General features: G+C 43.1%; 1 protein-coding gene across 4 annotated transcripts in view; it reads right to left on the reverse strand.

Moving 5' to 3' along the window:
• SEC24B (SEC24 homolog B, COPII component) overlaps positions 1-20,242 on the reverse strand; it is a 764,077-nt gene that overhangs the window by 562,260 nt on the left and 181,575 nt on the right. For all 4 annotated transcript variants that reach the window (XM_086962000.1, XM_086962001.1, XM_086962003.1 and 1 more), the window contains one exon: positions 14,315-14,417. In XM_086962000.1, coding sequence (XP_086818126.1) covers positions 14,315-14,417 — 103 coding nt within the window. The remainder of the gene's footprint in view (positions 1-14,314; positions 14,418-20,242) is intronic.

Below are 20,242 nucleotides of genomic sequence, written 5' to 3' on the forward strand. Positions count from 1 at the left end.
TAATGAAATGGTGAACGACACAGCACTGTGGCAGAGCCAGGCACACAGCGCACTGGCTATAGTAAAGCGCACAGAGCACAGCACATGGAAACTTTGATGTCCCTAAGTTTTCCAGAACGGGAGGGCGGCACACACAGGCCCTTGGAGATTTCTTCCTCAAGCAGGATCAAAAAAGTCAGTCCTTTTCCTCCACCATAGACAGAAGCAGCAACTGCAGGCCAGCCCTACACAGCAAAGGGACAGTACTCCGCCTTACAGCTCTTTTTAGTAGGGTCCTCCTGTTCCTTGAAGTATCCAAAGACCTAGGGTTTTAGGTGTAATACTTATACCCCAATAAGTAATTGTTCTCTTTGTGGCAAGGGTCTCCGATCCTAGTCCAAACCAGTCCTGTCCTCCCTGGTGCAGCATGACCACAGGGGGCGGAGACAGTATTGTACAACAGGAGACACAGCTTATTCAGGTGTAAGTATAACTCCTCCCACCATTCTAAATGCATACCATGGCTATTCAGCCCTGTGATGAGTCACCCAGCCAAGGTAGAGCACACCTCAACTCCCCCAGGGACTGTCTAGAGTGAATGCACATTTCAGTTCCTGTCACCTACACACCAGACGCTGAATAAACAAGCAGCCAGAGGCACACAGAATGGTGAAGTAAGAAAATGCCCACTTACTAAAAGTGGCATTTTCAAACACAAGATTTAAAACCACCTTCATCAAAAGGTTTGTTAATAAATTTCGAGTTCAGAGAGTCTAAACTTAATTTCCCCATCTTGTCACAATTGCGAGTTACACATGTAAAAATGTTACAGTGCAAACCCAATGATAAGCATATGGGACAGATAGCCTTTCAACAGTGAAAAAATGAAATACACAGTATTTCACTATCAAGAAATGTCCTACCTTTCACATACACTGCACCCTGCCATGGGGGCACATTGGGCCTACCTTAGGGGTGCCTTACATGTAAGGGAAGGGAAGGTTTGGGCCTGGTAAGTGGGAGCACTTGCCAGAACAACATGGCAGTTCACAACTGTGTGTGCAGACAGTACAGTGGCAGGTCTGAGATACATTTAACGTGCTACTCCTGTGGGTGGCACAACCAGTGCTGCAAGCCCACTAGTAGTATTTGACTTACAGGCCCTGGCACACACAGTGCACGTTACTAGGGACTTACTAGTACATCAAATATGCCAATCATGGATAACCAATCATTGTCACAATGTATACAGAGAGCATATGCACTTTAGCACTAATCAGCAGTGGTAAAGTGCCCAGAATTCTATAGCCAATGAAAACAGGGTCAGAATAATAGGAGGCAAAAGGTTTGGGAATAAACCTGTCAAAAGGTTCAGGTCTAACAGATAGCCCTTATATATGCCTGCACACATCACATGCCAGAGTGCAGGGGTACTGCTGAACATTTTCCGGATCCAGTTTGATGCCTGGGGAGTATTCAAAATGGTGGGGTACCTGCAGTTACAAGTCACTTTTAGAAACTATCTCAGATGACCATAATCTTAATGTCAAAGGTCATTCAAAAGTGAGAGGACGTAGGGCTGTTATGGATTCAGAGAGGAGACCCAAAAGAGAACTAGGATTACAGGTAAGCAATCTCCTTGTCATTATGCCATTCTCTCGGATATCCATAAACAACGGAATGAGCTAAAGGAAATGTCTTCTCCAAGAGGAGGGTTTGAAGGACAGTGGCGAAGAGACAAAGAACTTGACTGAGCAAATATGTTTCACAAAGAGGCCTGAGTTACCACAGCATCTGTTCTGGCAGCCAGAAAGGTTAATGAGGGTCTTAAGCACAGTTTGCCTGGCACCCTGTTTCATGACCTAGCAGTAAAGTTGGAAGAGCCAATCTCAAAAGAAAAAATACTTGGGGAGATTAGACACTAGCAGTCAGGGAATCCTCCTATATCACACTGCTTCACCCCAGCCTCCAATAAATGTTTTGGTTCCCACTTGTCTAGGGCTTCTGATCTAGCTATATAACAGCTTCGCAGTTACAGCTGCGGTAAGACTCATTATTTCAGAGGCCATTCTGTGTCTTATTCTCAAACCAGGAAAGGATCTAGAAAAGTCTTTAACTCAGTTATTGACCTACTGATAAGAAGCTCTTCAACAAACGTTTGGCCACTGGTAGGGGGCACTTCTGCCACTTGTAACCCAACCAAATGAGGAAAGTTTAATTAGGCCGAAACCAAGGGTTGCTTATGTTCCCATTTGGAAGGTACATTTCCTGGGCGTTTGGGTCGGCTGTTCCTCTTGGAGCAAGACTGAGTAGCATATGGCAGGTCTCTTTCTAGAGTGGGTGAAAAATTACGGAATGGAATGTGGCCCACGTGATAGCCAGTTAATGAGAATAATTAAAGCCTTCCTTCCAGCACCTTATTGTTTGTTGCCATATGTGTGACAGGTATGCCCAGACATGTGTCCCACTGCTCACTGTGCCCACGACTCAAGCTATACCTCACTGATGAGACTAAAGTAGGTTGAAACTGGACTGGGTTGCTTGCATTCCTGTCTAGAGGAGACCTGTCCTGGCAACTTGGGCCTCACAGACTATATGCAACCAGACAAAGCCTGGAATGCTCACCAGAGTGATTAGCAGTCACTGGCATTATTTAAAGCATTATTATTTTCATCACCTTCTCGTCTGCTAATTCAGGGATTGTAGTGGTTTTGGGCCATTTTGAGTTACAAAATCCATACGCATAAATAAAGGGCATTGAACTTTACAATTCCCAATTCTTTTGAGGAAGATAAGAAACAGCAAATTCCTTTCAGGTGGATCAACTCACCTACTAAGTAGCTGGGGATTCACTAGACCCAGATTGTGGGATGGGGCTAATTCTACACTTCTGCTGAGGGAACTTCGATCACATCTACAGAGAATTGGTACAAATGGTTAGAGAGCATTGTAAAGGTTAGAATTATGGTCTTTTGAAAATATTAATCCAACAACATGCTCCAGCCTCATTCCAACAGCTGTGTTCTAACTTCATTGGAGGGGGTAAGAATTGAGCAACAACAAACCCAACAGTGCCCAAGAGTGGGGAAAATGGGAATCCCAGACTTCTCTACCATACAGCTCAATTAGGATTCCTGCTGGGATGATCCAAAGAGGATACACAGTATCATCAGTGCTCTAAGAAGTATACACTGGCACAGGGTCAACTGTGAGAAGGTTTCTTGTCTTGGCATGGCCAAGCTAGATAAAAAAGAGTGTATTTCAACTGTTACTTACACCAATTTTGAAGTATGGGACAAGGATGAGCCTTTTCAGTTTCACATCTCCATTTACCTTGCAGTTCAGGAACCAAAGTCAGTCCTGGTCGAGACAGAGATGCATTTAGAAGGTGAAAAGAGGGTTGCTGTATTAACACAAGCGATGTTTTCTGTGAATTAAATCGAATGATTTGCACAGGTCGAAAACAGATCTGAACAGGGAAGGGTAGCAATTAAGCAATAAACTACAGAGGACTGCACTACTTTTGAAAAATAAATACAGAAAGCAGACCATGGTCAACTCATATTGTCACACGTCTATAAGATCTTTTTTGGAGGCAAAGATGAAAGAGAAAGGAAACACTGGGCTCAAATATAACTGGAAGCAATGTAGGCACATTATGAAAAATGTACACAGAGAGCCCATTCATATCCAGGAGGTAAAAGCTAATTAGAATCTCCTTAATTGGTAACACAAGCCGACTTGCCTCCAAGTAACTTATGAGGTGAGACTGGAGGTGTAGTGCAAATAATGCGGATGTAGAGGTATGATCTCTCAAATCCTCAAGGACTGCAAGCATCTGCAGGAGGTACTAACTGATATAGAATAAGATGCATACGTTACAGTTCCAACTGCCCCCTCAAGTAGTATGCTAGAGTTGATGACATATTTAAAGTGAGAATGGAAAGAAATGCTTCATCATTGGTGCCTATGAACTTATTATGGGCCAAGCAGGCTTTTTCAAGCAAATGGGGTACATCCCTGTCCCCCTATAAGCTGGACGATATCACAAGATTTGATACTTTCTGTGGCTAGAGAAAATTACATATCAACATCATTTTGAAGGTTTGGGAGTTCTCTCTTACGATTCGAACATGCCCAAAGCAATTGGGAGCCCTATAAATACTTCTTTTAGAACTGGTTTAAGAGATGGAGTTGGACACGTATTGAACACAATATCTGCCTCACCTGAAAATAGCTGAAGACAATTTTCTATTTGGAATAAGATGTCTAGTATTAGGACCACGCAGCTGCCTGGATCTAGGTCCTCAGCATGGATAGAGGTTGGATTTTGTGTCATGAGTTTCAATTAGTCTTCTAGTTTTTTCAGAGTCTATGGTTACTGCTGGGTGATATTATACCAACAGCTACGTGATGACTTCATGTTGTTCTTCCATACCAAAAGCACAAGTTTTAGATCACACATTGCTGCAAAGAATATCATGCAGCAATTACCAACACACTGGATTGGCACCCCACCATGCCACAATCTGCCTTCAATTCATTTAAAGAGACTGAGATGGAGAATATCAGTGAGTTAAAAACCAAGGCCTTCCCTATACCGACACATGCAATGCAAAGTGCATACTATTTTACCAACCAACCGTTTTACGCATCATCCCATGAGTTGTCAATGCTTTTATAGAACACAGAGGACATTCCCCTGCAGCTCAAACACTGAAAGATAACAGTGGTTGAGTATTTCAAACACTAACCTCTGAAATATCCAAGACCCATCTCTGGTCTTTCATTCCTGGCTATGGTCCTTGAGAAGCAATAAACACACTGAACTTGCATATAGTCATCGGAACAACATTGTCGGCTATTTTCAGTTAGGACTCAGCCTACAACTTCGTATGGAAATCGTTTTGAGGAACACAAGCGGGAACTACTCACAATACTGAAACAGGGTCAGCCTTGCATTTTGATCCTTCTTGAGCTCTCAGGAGGATTTCATACAGTTTAAGCTGATTAGATCACTTTCTTCCCATATAGAGAACAATATAATTATGAAGACGCAGAATTTTATGTCCCAAAGAATCTTCCAGATGGAGCAAAAGGGCAGATGGCAGCTGCTCCCTCATCCCAAAGCCCTGTCTTAACAGTACATCTAACTACTGAAAGTGGTCAGGCAAGGTTTATTTGTTACTTACACAGAGCAGACATTCCTATCCAGGTAGATTAGTATATTTTCATGTTTGAGCAGGTATTACCCCCCTGTCACGGGTGGGATACACTCTTTGGGCAAATTAGATGAATTCCTTTCCCACAAAGATCTGGTTCTGTGATCAGAGATTTCTCAACCTTCCCTACTCAGTAAAATGATGGTGCCTGTGTCTCAGAATAATGCACAGAATGATTGACTTTTTGCAATACACAGCTTCTCAGAAAAAGCCACATTCATTCCTACTTTGGTCATTTTCTTTACAAGTGTCAAAATCACAGCTTAGGAACAGGTGTGTAGGAAATGTAATATTTGTAAATGTTTCTATCTTGAGACAAGTCAGTAGCCCGGGGCACCTGAAAATAATGCGTACTAGCACTCTGTTGGTAAGCAGACACGTCACTCAGGTTTCCTGTACAGGAAAGCAAATCTTAGGTGCCGGAACATTAGGTTAAGAGCAGGATCTGAAGTGGCCACAACCCAAGGGACTTTAAATCCTACAGTAAAACTTTGTTGGTTATAAGGCAGAAAGTGAAGTACGCTTTCAATGTCTGATCACTGTTGTGACAAAATCAGACATATATCTACCTTCTTGGTCTCTATTTAAAGATCGCTGGAAGATGAGAAGGCGTTCTTCACTGTTCAAAATGGTGTAGATTATTTCTTATTCCCCAAAATGGGCACATGTAGCACTCCATAAGTGACTAATGGAACATGTATGAGCTCACTTTACATTAAAGTAGATAGGGTGAACAGGAACAATTATGTCAAAATGGAGGCTGACGAAGAAACAAGTCAGAATGGAAGCACTTAAACCTGTCAGATATGAAGGATACAATTATGAGTATATGTTATGAAAAATGGTTGTGGTGTACCGAATGCAGCTGCAGTTACAACTACGGATAGTTTGAAACTGGGAACCTAATAACTGCAAGAAAGCCACACTGAGTATTCAGACAGGAGCAAATGTTATGGTTGTGGAAACATGTTACACAGACCATTAGATAACATTTAAAAACAGGAATGACAAAAAGAAAAAATATTGAGATTCTTAAAATAGGATTTAAAGGCAGATGAACACACTTGGGGCATAAATGATCTGGCAAGATAAAGTTCATGAGATATTAACTATGGTCTTGGCAAGAAGATCAACTCTATTTGGAAGACAACAGAAAGAAAAATTGATTTATATTGTAACCTAAGATTGCCATACATAACAGTTTCACTTATAAGATTCAAGTGCCAGCACTGATGAGGACCTCAGTCTTCTCCAAGTTGAGCTTCAGGCAGCTATTCTTCATCCAGTCTGCGACGTCCATGGACGGGTTTTCCTTTAAAGCTCTTCTGGACATCTTACTGTAGTGATGACTATCTTTAAGGAGGTCAGAATCTGGTAGATAAACGAAGCAGACCTCATGAAGGTTTGTCAGTCTTCTTCCTACCACTGGAAGGGCATTTCACAATAAGGGATGACATTTCTGCTGTCAGATAAATAAAAATGCAACTCATAATCTTAAAAGATGTCAAGTGAAGAAGGAAAAATAAGATTTAGAAAATGTTTCCCTAGGTAGTAGCCTGAGTTCAGTGCTTGATGGTCCTGTTAGCAGGACCGTGAAAAAAGAACTGAGCTAACTGTCACTGACTGGGCATGATGGGATTCTGACAAAGTGCCATTCTTTAAGCAGTCTGAGTTTCTATGGTCTTCAACTTAGCTGGCTACACAGTGCTCTCTTTTCTGCTTTGAAAAGTTCTCACAACAATCTTTTCTTTTCAGTCTAATAAGATTTGAGATATATATATATATATTTTTTTTTAAATGTATTTATTGGTTGAAAGGCATATAGACATACATACATATGTAATTGTGTAATCATGTCAAAGAGAACAAGAGATGAACAAACCCCCAGACCACCCCCCCACCAACACACACAAGGTGGACTGCAGTGCAATTTACATTGGAGGCACACTAGTTATCAGATACAGGCATGAGCTGGTGGGTAACAATCAGTCGTGGCGGGGCTCTTCGCCATAAGGAAAAACCTCCCACCAGATAGTAGGAGTACAATACAGCTTGTTCATGTCAATTCCGGCTGAGTGAGCAAATATACAGTAAGGGGCGCCCAGAAATCTTTAGGGTGGGAGGCTTCAAGTAACTCCTCAGCATATATCTCTAATCAGTCTCTGCAATAGAGCAAATCTCGAATCCATTTTTTTACTGTGGGAGTGGTTTTAGCCCCCCAGCAAAGTGCTATAGACCTTTTTGCAGACAAAGTGGAAATTGAGGTTATCCGCCTATTGCATGGCTTTAACTTTTTCACATATCCAAGTAGGCAGAGCTCTGGCGAGCAATGTACAGGTTCCAATACAACATCTGTGAGAATATTTGCAACTTTGGACCAAAAAGCAAAAATTCCAGGACATTTCCAAGACATATGGAAAAAATCTTCGCCAGCTTGCCCACATCGCACACAATTAGCAGACTCTCGCAAACCGTACTTACTAAGCTGTAATGGGGTATAATAAAATTGGTGTAAATATTTAAAGTGGATAGGTCGTAGATTGCAATTAGTCGTGAGGTGACTGGTCAGCTCACAACAACTTTTCCACACATCTAGTGTAAATGCAGGTCCAAGCTCAAACTGCCATCTGCGATAAGAAGGTTGCTCTTCAATCTCCCGCTCACGCAATGAGGCATTGTAGAGTTTAGTGATAAGGCCTTTTCGCTCCTTCCCCCCCAGCATAACCTGCAGCGCTTGCAGAGTAACAGGCTCCTCTGGGTAATTTGGGTAGTTAGTTTTAATAGCTTTCCGCACTCTAACGTAAGTGAACCCCAGCATGAACCCATGAGCTGTAGACCCTTGTACATTGTGCAATGACCTGAATCAACCTTGTTTGTAAAGATCTGCCATTTGGGATATACCTTCAGCTGCCAGTTCCTTCAGGGCTGGTTTCTCCCTTGTTGCCGAGATGTCTGGGTGCGTGGCTAGTGGCAACCGCTGGGCATATATATGGAAGTCGCGCAGGTTTGGCAAGCATCTTCCAGGCTCAAGCAGTGCAAAACACTGGGTTCAACTCAGTTCTGGGACCTCCCGATCCCCTGGAGAGGGTTGCTGCCTGCAGAGGTAATAGTCGGACAACATCAGCTTCAATCGCAAGATGAGGTCAAAATCGTGGCGGATAGTGCCAGTAGTGTGCAAACTGCGCCTGGGCACATAAATAATACAGGCAAAAGTCTGGAGCTTCAGACCGGTCATGATCAAATGGTTGCACTAACACATCCCAACCACATCTAGTCTTCTTCCCACCCAATACGAATGTGAGAATTGCAGATTGTAACATCTGGAATAATACTATATTCAGTTTGATTGGAATATTAATGAAAAAATATCAAAGCTTATGTAGGAAGGTCATTTTAACAACTGCGATTCAACCCGCAAGGGAGAGAGGCAAGCGTGCCAATCGCTCCGCCTGTTCAGTGATACGGGTAATAGCCCGACCGTAGTTTTCTGAGATCCACCTTTCGGGGTCTCTGTGCAGCCAAACTCCAAGAGTCCACTTCAAAGGGAAATCTAGGTCTATCTCCTTAGTACCAGACGTCAGAAGGAACACCACAGACTTTGACCAATTAATACCCAGGCCTGAATATCACTCGAATTTCACATATTCCTGCAGAAGAGCAGTCAGGGAGGTGGCAGGCTCTCAGACATATAAAAGCATATCGTCAGCATATAAGGAGACCACAAGCGGTCTCTGCCTGAATCTTAATGCCGCCGCTGCATGCAATTGCCGAAGCCTACAAGTCAGAGGCTCCAGAGCCAACGAAAAAAGCATTGGTGATAGTGGGCATCCCTGTCGGGTGCCCCTCTATATAGGAAACGTTGAGGAGACCCATCCATTTACACGTATCTGAGCGGCCGGGGCAGTATAAAGTACCCGGAGCCATTGAAGAAAAACGGAGGCAGGCCCATATGTGTTAGGACTGTAAACATGACGTCCCAGTGAAGAGAATCAAAGGTCTTTGCTGCATCAAGCAGCACAGCCACTGCCTGGAAGTAACGTTCAAAGTAGTGTAGCTTGGAGAACACGGTGCGCAGATTGCATGTGGTGGAACGCGCAGTTACAAATCCGGACTGGTCAGGTAAAACTAAAAGAGGGATCAGTGGTTGCAGCCGGGTTGCGACTATCTTCGCCAGGATTTTGGCATCGATGTTTACCATTGAGAGTGGCCTATAAGATTCACATCTATCCGGGGGTTTATTGGGTTTCAGTAAGGTTACCAGAAGAGCCTCGCTAAGAGTGGGCCGGAGTTCACCCTTATCATAGGCCTCCGCGAAGACAGCCAATAATCGAGGTGCGATATCATCCGCATACATTTTATAGAATTCACTAGGGAATCCATCCACACTAGCCGCTTTCCAGGTGGGCAACGCCATAATAGCGAGTTTAACATCATCTTCATCAAAAGGCTGCATTAAGTATTCTCTGTGTGCGTTTGAGAGCCACCCCAACGGCACGTCGTCAAGATAGGAGTCTATTTCCACAGACGGTGGGCCTTCTTTGGATGTATAAAGTGTGGTGTAAAACCTCAACATGATATCGCTGAGTTCAGAAGTCAGATAATGCATTACCCCGTCTTCGTCCACCAGTTCCTTAATACTCTCCTGACTACAGGGTTCTGACAACTTCTGAGCCAATGAGCGACTGGGACGTCCCCCCCTCCCCATAGTAGCGAGCCGTCATACGATGGGAGCGTTGCTGAAGTTCTTGATCAACGGTTTCATTATAATCGGATACCAGATACCTAATCTTAGATAACGTGTGCGGGGAGGAATTTAGTTCATAGTCCCGCTCAAGTGTAGATATCTCAGATTCCAACTTTTTCAACCTATGCCGGAGGTCTCTCAGCACTCCAGACTGCCCTCCAATGCAAGTACCCCGAATCGTCACTTTGAACGCTTCCCAAAGCAAGTCAGCGCTATCAACAGACCCCTCGTTTTCATGAAAGAAATTTTGAATGTCTGTAACGAACAGTATTTTTTAAAACCGGATCTGCAAGTTCAGTGGGCTACAGTCTCCATGCAGATAATCTCTGCTGGTGGGAACCCTGAGATGCGATGCTACACATCTGAGAAGGAGGGGTCATCTATATTTGGTCCATATAAGTAGACCTGCTCCCCAGCTGTCCATGCATAATCCTCACCTGCCGTTGTTCATCTGCATCTGTCTTAAGTAAGGTGAAGGCTACTCCTTTTTTTATTAAGATCATCACTCCCCTCGAATAAGTTGAGTACAAAGACTCAAGTTTTACAGCAGCCCTCCGCATACCTATATTTTGCACCAAAGCCTTAGTGAGGTGTGTCTCCTGGAGTAGGGATACCTGCACCCCCAGCCTGTCCAGATGAGCAAAGACTGAACAAATCTTTTTCTGTGAGTTGAGGCCTTGCACATTCCAAGTTACAAACTTGACCACACCACTCATACCGTGCATTGCTCAGCAATTAAATAACTAACATTTTGCATTTTGCCTAACATGTAGAAATTACCACCAACGATCATGACTATGAAAACATGAGAGTACCACATTAGTCCACACAATCCACCCCCCCAGTCCAACCCCCCACCCACTTCAGCTGCCCCAACAGTGCCAAAGCCATCCCAGTTTTGAGAACCCCCCAACAAAGGCAAATGAAGTAACTGCGACCCCCCCATATGGGTGTACCCCAAACACACAGAGTAGTACTGACCTCCCAACTAGTGAGAGGTGGCCGAGCAGGTCTATGTTCTGTGTCTAACAAGTACGACTATGTCTCAATATCTTGCAAGAGAACAAAAAAATACTAGCAACCTGAAGTGGAGTAAACCCATCTGCAAGTGTCAACCAATAGATTAACATCCAACTTGTACATCTCTGAGTCAGTAGCAGTGAGTTACAAAAGCATTCAGAACATATCTGATCGCAATATCTTGGTTCAATCGTCTTCATCTGGGGGCGTTCGCGCCGCACTTTGCCTGAGTTTCAGCTGTTTCGCATGGTCCATTGCAGCCATGGGATTTGAGAAGATCTTACAAGCGCCATCCGGCCCAATCCGCAGACGTGTGGGATACAACATGGCATAGGGTATGTTTTCTGACTGTAGGAATTTCTTTACAGCACTGAACGCCCGCCTAGCCGACTGCACTGCAGTGGTAAAATCAGGGAAGAAAGATAACCTACTGCCTTGATATTCAATAGTCCCCTTGTCCCTGGCAAGCCGCAAAACAGTGTCCCGGTAATTTAATAGTCTTGCTATGATAGAGCGGGGAGGAGCGCCAGGAGGTGGCGATGTGCACGCTCGACAACAAACATATGAGAGAGATGCTCAGTGCCAAAAATATCTTTAATGAGGGCCTCTATCCTTAATGAGGGTCCACCAATGTGGGCGGGTATCTCCCCACATTGGTGGATTCCGGCAGCCCAGTCAGTCTGATGTTATTGTGCCGGGACCATGCTTTTAAATCCTCATTTTTGGCCTGGATAAGGGACAATACCTTCTCCAAGTTAAGGGCTTTGCCTGCCACTTCACTGAGGCCATCCTCTGTAGGATGGTAATATAGTCTAAACAACACTTGCTGTTCAACCTCACCCATGCGAGCATTTTGCTTTTCAAGTTGCGCTGACAAGTGGTCTAGACGATGATTCACCACCTCCATCGTACTCTATATGGATTGAAGGCTGCGCTGCATCACCAGTAAAGTGGCCTCTAGCGTGGGGGGACTGTCTCCCAGGGTGTCCGAGTCTGAGACGGCCTTTTGTGAGGACTTAGGTTTCCGCGCCTCAAATGTGAGGCGAGACTGTGATTTATCAGTTCTCCCCATAATGGTTGTGTATATTGTGCACCTACACTTGAGGATAGAGCTCAGACCAAGGGCGAGATGTCCCAGAGAATCTCCTGCCAATAGATTATCTTTGTATAGAAGGGGCCTCCCACTTAAGGAAGGAGCGTACCAGCGAAAGCCTGGGTTAAATGGCCCATTACCGGCACCAGAATAAGAAGTCACACTAGTCCCAAAGCCCGGGCTCCAGCGTATGCAGCAGCGCCCTAGACCCTCTGGAGAACGAATGGTGAATTGGGCCAGAGATCAGCAGGTACAGGCAAGATATAGGCCCGCAGCACACTGTCATAAATTGCCAGTATTCTAATGGCACCACTCCTGCAGAGCCTCCATGCCACAGTCTCAGATGTGCACCAGGATGAAGAGGAATCGCCCTGTCCGCAATACGTGTCCCGACCTACAGCAGCAAATGTCCCAGCAGCTCAATTCTGCTCCGCATGACCGAGCGCGCCCACCAAACCGCTCAGCAATGCCAAAACCAGCCGCGGCCGACCAGGCGCAGCGCCAGTTCCGGGCAACCCCCCCCCCCCGCCTCTGCAGCGGCCGACCCAGCAAGGCGCTGCGCCCCGCTCACCGCAACCAGCCTCACCATCCGTGTCCGGGCAGCGTCAGGATGCCTGGCGCGCCAGGAGTATTACCGGTTGCCTCTGCGCTTGCTGTCGCAGTGCTCCAAATCCAGGCTCCTTATCTCCAGGGCAAAACAAGCGACCAAGCAGATGTCCAGGCTACAGCTCCCTCTCAACCCACGCCTCAGGGACCAGACCCAGCGTGAGCCGGCACTCGGCGTGGAAGTGCCTCAGTTCAGGGTAACGCTGCAAGGGCCATTTTGAGAGCGCGCGCCGAACAGCAAAATCGACCCTGTTTTTGTTACCAACACCAGCAAAGATCTTAAAATCGGCCCCAACTCAGCACGCGACAATCGCACCTCGTCTCCCAGGCCAGTTTCGAAGTCAGATGCGTACTTTGGAAGGCCGGTATTAGGCGGATTTCAGCCCAGCCGGGCACAGCAGCACTAGGATGCGGCCATCTTGCTGTGCTCCCTCTAGCGCCTCCCCTCCAGATTTGAGATATTTTTAAAGCATAAATGGCTAGTATATAAACCATTAAAAAATAGGTCAGGGTAGCTTACAGATAGGCCATCGTTTACACATTTTCGTCAAAATATTTTTTCTAAAGATTTTTATTTTACTTTTATATTTAAATAGTTTTGCAAATTGCTCTAGGATCTAACACATAGACTTGTGACTTTAATAAACATCTCCTTGGTGGAGAACTACTTTTTCTTTCTTGTGTAGAACATGAGAGGAGTATACATGACAAACTAATTGTGAATTTCAAATTGAACAAAAGCCATCTATTTAAGCCATCAAAAATGAAGATACACGAATAAGGAGACATTTCCCTTGTATGAGGATTCACCTACTTTCTACTGAAAAACAAGCGTTATTTACCATATTTGTTTTTTTATTTGGATGACAGTCTACTATTTCACTCTGACAAGGAACAGAAATAATATTGTGTAACAGTCCAGCAAAGGTTTTACCTTAAGAAAAAAAAGAGTCTAAACAACAAAAGAGTGTCACGATTTCATTTAAGAAGGAAAAAACTGAGCATGGGAAATCTTAATAAATTTTTAGAAAGCCCCCACTCACCAACCTGGTTGGTGACATACTTCACCATCGGGCCCCATCGGGAGAGGCAGAGTGCCTCCCCGGTGTGCTGCGACGCCAGATTACTGCGGAGCTGCTTTTTTGTGAAGGTGTGGTGAAGTGACTAAAAGTGTCTAGATTGTGTCCAAAATAACTTTATTAAGTGGCCAATCTAGACACTTTTAGTCACTTCACCACACCATCACAAAAAACTGCTCTGCAGTAATCTGGCATCGCAGCACACCAGGGAGGCGCTCGGCCTCTCCCGGTGATGAAGCATGTCACCAACCAGGTTGGTGAATGAGGGCTTTCTAAAGATCTAATAAGATTTCCCATGCTCAGTTTTTTCCTTCCTAAATGAAATAAAGACACTCTTTTTTTTTGTTTAGACTATATTACCAGGGGGCTAAGAGTGTCTCCAGTACACTTACCCTCACTCTCTCGTTGATAACTATTAAGAAAAAAAGAAGCAGACTATTAAACTGAAAATCTGTTCACCTGATATGCAGTTCTTGGGCAATTTAACCCTGTCTCATGGTAATGTTTATGAATTAAGAAAATCATTAAAAACACACTTTTTGTTTGAAGAATTTGTAGACGTATGCCTTACCGTCAGATCCCTAAAGGGATGTAGCAGCAAACCCAAAGGAAGTTTAGCTTTATTCAATAATGCCTGAGTCTGTGGAATATTTGTCAAAGTGCTTCGAAATGAACTGCAAAGGAACACAGAAAACAATCTTATCATTTGGTCAAATTATTAGGCAATATTATTTTGTGGATTACACAGTATTTTCTCTTCCATTTCTTTGCAAAATAATAAGCATACAAACATTAAAGGAGCCACCTAATGAAAAGAAAGGAACAGGTGTCTCTCTCCAATCCTTCATCTTTAACTATCATCAAAAACAGGCTTTCTAGAATGTTCTTTTGTTTGCTGAGGTTTCAGATTTTGTATTAATTCATCTGTTGACCCATTAAAAGAAAAGTTACCTTCACATTTAGGATCTAAAACTAATTTAAAATGTTCAATACATAGGACTGATTTTTTGGGAATGACAGTAAAAGTGATACTCTGATATCAAATTTTATGGGGTAGATAATTAAGATAAAAGGCAACTTCTATAATGCAAATGCAAACTTCACTGGTCAGAAAATAAATTTTCTATTTATTGTTATAAAAGTTCCTGTACAGGTTCAGCTTGAAATGTATTCTGCTGTATGTCTCTTCGGGGGCCAGGAACCCTTCACCTAAGCCTTACAACACCAACATCTAAAACTAAGTGATAAGTCTTAAACGTTGCTGGCCTGCTACCTTTATCTATTTCAGAAAGCTTTTTCTCTCGGTCTCTCTCCCACCCTACCACACCTTTGACTCCCTCCTTATAGTCTGCAAATAATATTGCTATCAGTATACCCTCACGTATAGCTTCACATTGACTTGGAATTTTTGGGTCAAATGTCAGCAGTGCTTAATTTGGACTGGTGATTTCCGGTGCTCAGCACCGGCACTTAATTGTTAGCATTGGCACTTATGACAGACTGCCATATGGTGGCACTCTTTGTCTAATTTTGAAATGAGTACAAAAGGAGTTATTTAAAAATGTCATATATATATTACAAATGACATATAGCTTCGTGGGCCTGCAACAGTCTGAGTTGTCACAATCATAGCAGTGTGATGGCTAGTACTTGTGTTGGTACTGTCAGTAGAAGCGATGGCCAGGGCAATGGGTGATGCAAGCTTCCGTGGACTCTTGTTGAGGGCCCTGGCATATACTGGTTTACAAATGTAGCCTGAATGTCAGTTATCACTTGATCCAGCGTAGCAAATAGTCTTAGTGGGCGTACGGTCATATGTCTGATCTAAGGGTACGGTCCATTACAAAAAGTTAAAATGGCCAACCATTAAATTAAAAAAAATATTGATGGGCAAATATTATGGTCCCAGATTGATCTAAAAAGGTGGCCTCCTTTACTTTTCTGTTCAAATATTATTGTCGAAATTGTGAAATACTTCCCTTTTAAATATACCATACCCCAAAGATGAAATATCTGGTCGGTCTCCTAATGGCAGGGAGAAAAAGTTACTTACTGTTATATAATGATATTTTTGGTGTATACCATATCTTTCGGCCATATGCCCACCACCCTCCCCCTTCCTTGATGAATTAGTGCTGTCATTATTCAGATCCCTTTATATACAAACGTTTCATATCTGTATTAGTTGCTGTCATTAATTCTCTCTGCATCACTCTGTGCATGACTGGATGGAAGGAGGCTAGAGAAGCACCAGAAACTTAAGCCAGAATGCGGACTGGTGATTTAAATGTCCCAGAGTTATTACATACTGGATGGGCGACTGAAGCTGCATGATGCCAGCAGATGGCGTTGAGACCTATCACTGGTAAAAGAGTTTTCAAAGCCAGTGTAGCGCCTGCAGGATATTGATGAGGAGAGAAATCCTCAGAAAGAAGTATCCAGCACAAAAAACCCTATTAAAGTATTCTAAACATTTATAATGACAGATATAGTGAAAAAGGGAAGATTTAAAGGTGATTCCTATAAACAGCAGTAAACAAATGCACTTGCAAAGAAAAATGCTAATGACCTGTCTATTACATTCAGCATATAATTTCTTCTTCCAGACATCAATAAAGGCGCTGGATTCTTTGTGTACCACCAACTCTAAAACCTCTTCCACTTGGGGGCATTGTAGTTTCTGGTGACAATTTTCTTCTCCTGCTTCAGAATCTACCTGAAATCTGAAAGAACTAGTTGCACATATTGAAGGACTTCATATGCCAGGCTGAAAATCTTAAAGGAGTCAGGGTGGGTGAAACTATTTCCCAGTATACTGGAAGAGAGATTGTCAGGAAAGCAAGCTCAAATATGAGTGGTATGATAGTTGTAGAAGGTTTAGATAATATTACTGCAAAAGTCAAATGGATATGGTCAGAATCAACCTGCTTTGAGAATATTTTTTTTTTTCTATATGACGGCGCTCGACAACAGAATAATGAAATGAAAGCGGTCAAGAAATTTCTTTCACCAGGAACCTGTCACTGTATTTCATAGAAACCTGGCTGTAAGTTTTGCAGAGTTATCTGTAGCAAAGAAGTGAAATTCTGAAAATCTCAACATCTCAAAGATTGTGACAATAAAAGTTTAACTCAGAACCCCTTCATGTTCTATGCTAGAGCACACTGATTAGGGCGTCAGCTGTGGTGCTTTTTTCTACTGGAGGATGTGCCACAGAGTCCTCATTTTAGAGCCAGTTCCAGGGAGCCAGGATTCCCCAGATAGGGCAGATAATCCTGTTCCTCCATGTTGCCTGATATTCAATATTGTTGCATTACCTTTCTGATGTGGTACAAATGAGTCAAGAAGTAAGAAGACTTCAAGAGAAAGATGGAGTACTCAAGAGATAATGTTTTCTCTACTCCCAACAAAGATGACTGCAGTGCACTTTTCATTAAGGTGGTGTCTCTCCACTGCCTGCAGTCAATAAGCATCCGGTATGATAGTCAATGCCAACTCCTATATTTATAAAAAAGCTGAACCTTCATGATTTTGGTTCTGATACAGCAGTGCAACCAGTTGTCACTGAAGCATTCCAGTAGCTCTCTCATGTGAAACAAGAGGTGTCAGAAATAAGCCATGTTGCCTCACAGTGATTGTGTTGCTCTCACTCTAAGAATGAGGTATATTGGGAAATGTAGTCTCCTCTGAAGAAGGAATATACATTTTTGCAGCTTCTGTGCCCAGAATGGACTTAGAAGAGACAACTTTCCACAATTCTCTGGATGGGGATGCAACAGCTGTGAGTTAGTCAGATTATGTGTACTCCTCATAGGAGGATACAGCATGGAGATGAAACTTATAGCACCCGTCAGGAGGACCTTGTATAACTTATGAATGGATCTTGCATTGGAATCTTGAATATTTCCCTTAAATTGGTATAACAGCAAACATCTGTAAATCCATTGTGGAAAGAAAATCTCCATGACTGGCGGTGTCATTTATTGCTGGTGCAACACACTTCTACTATTAGAGGATTACTTTGAAATCGGATTACTAGTTATCTATATGGAAAAAATGGTGGTCACATATGAATGTATACAATTGGCCAATTTTGGAGACCTACACTAACAGGTAACTTCTCTTTCTTTAATCCTTTAATTTTTCTACCAAGTCCTTGGCAAAATGAACTTCGGTTCTAACTATATAGCTCTTTACATTGGGCTAGAGTAAGAATAAATGGAGTTTTGTTCTGGCCCTTCTCAATAGAGAGGGGGACGAGACTGTGCTGTACACTCTCCCCTCTCCTATTTGCTCTGGTTATGGAACCGTTGGCGACGTGGACTCGTCAAGATGCCTACTGACCAGGGCAGTGCTATCGAGGATCGTATAGTCTTGTATGCCGATGATGTACTTATCTACTTCCAGAGGTCAAGGTTGTCGTTTCCCAGCATCGTGCAGATACTAGGGTTTTAAGGGGATGTCCCTCGCCTTAAGGTCACCTAGCATAAAAATCAATTTTGATTCTACTAAGCCTGAGGAACCTGAGGCTCTGAGTTTCCCCCTACGAGGCTCTCATGGTCCCTTTAAATAATTGGACATCCACAAACCCACCTGAATATGTTCTCTTTGTTGGGGAAGTTAAAGAACCAATTGATGATGTGAAGTGAACTTCCCATTTTAATAAAGGGCAAAAAATCACAGTATAAAATGATCTCACTCCCGCAACTGTTGTAAATTTAACAAAACTATACATGCTCCATACCAACTTCATTCTTTAAAAGTCTTCAGTTTCCTTTTTCCTCTTATCTTTGAGTGGGTAGGGCTGTCACGTGTGGCTGTTAATAAACGTGTTCATTCACCGCAAGGTAGGGGTTTAGAGATACCTGATATTCAACTTTACTATTCTGCAGCAGAGATGATCCCTGCGAATGACTGGGAGTTTGGGCATAGAGACGACCCTGCCATTCAACTTGAATTTAGTTGTCTTGAGGGTCAGTGAGTACTGGCACATGTATATGGCCGAAATCCCTCTCTTTCCCTCCGGTAGCCTGCTTTGCTGGTGAAGTGTTGCTACAGGGCTCTGAGGCAGATGGCCTAGATAACAAGAGACACCACCGTGGCCCAGTACATGGATCCTCTTTACATAAAATTGAGATTTCCAAATTGGGAGTTGAATGGGTGTCCACACATCAAGTCTTATGCAGATTTGAGCTTGGAGTTTGATTTGCATAAAGATGCCACATACCATCTTCCCAATATTAATCCTATAGAGGCCAAATGGATCCTGGCACGTATGGAAAAGAAGGATATTTCAAGTTTCTATAGGGTCTTGGTGGCGAACTCCTGGGATCCACTCCAGTCCTCAATAGATAGAATGAGTAGCTAACTTGGGTGAATTGGCTGATGATGACTGGATTCCAGCAAATATGGGCAACACGAAACAGGCGATTTCAGCAATATCACGCTTGATACAATTAAAATATTTTCTTAGGATCTATTACACCCCAAACAGTATGTACAAAATGGGTAGACCTCCTACTGCATTGTGCACTATGTACGAAAAGGAGACTGGGACCTTCTTTCACATGGTTTGGACATGTTCTAAGATCCAGGCTTATAGGGCACTGGTTCACTCCACAATACAGGATGTCATGGGCTTCTGGGTTTGGATGCCAAATGCGCTTTGCTGGTTATAACCAATGTCTGGGATGGATTGGAAGCAGCCAAATTGTTATTACATGTAGGTTTCATCGCCAGACGCAATACTGCGAGATACAGAAGAGCCACTAACACCCCTTTGATGTCCAAATGGCTTTGTGGTATGAACTACTGTGCTCTGGCAGAACAGACTATATATGCAAGCAAAGGATGCCTGGGGAAGTACAAGAGAATATGGGGCAAATGGATGACTTGCTTCTAGGGATTCTATCCTTTATGAGACATTTGGTCCTTCCATGCACTTAGGTTTCTTGTTATCATGTCCAACTTGAAATTTGTAACACCTTGTGCATTTATGGTACAATGCCCTGTGTCGTGTTTGGTGTGCAAACATTTTGTGTTTCGAAAACAATAAAAAAAAGTAAAAAACAATAATGGATCTTTTACAAACCATGTAAACTTGAACAGAAATAAAAAAATACCTGGGAGACACATGAAAAGAAATTCATTTTTCAAGACTGGTTTATCCGACTTGCACATCGGACTAAATGTCAACGCACAGACAAGACTGCTTGAAGACTCTCTAGAATCTCAATATAGCTGCTTTGGAATAACACAGTCAGAAGCATATGTGTTAAAATGCCTGTGCCACAATTTTGCCTTGTCCTGAAAGAACTGCAACCTTTAATGTAGTTTTATGTTGACTTTGTGGCACACATGCTTAATGCAATCCATCACCCATCTCATTTTGCTACTGGCTAGCCTCCACTTGCTTGTAAGTGACCGCAAGCATATGGTTAGTTGATGAGAATGTCTGAGTTCTGTCAATGTAGTCACAAAGTGCATTTTAAAATGTAGC

The sequence above is a fragment of the Lissotriton vulgaris genome, chromosome 3_1 (assembly GCF_964263255.1).
Source record: "Lissotriton vulgaris chromosome 3_1, aLisVul1.2, whole genome shotgun sequence".
Lineage (NCBI taxonomy): Eukaryota > Metazoa > Chordata > Amphibia > Caudata > Salamandridae > Lissotriton > Lissotriton vulgaris.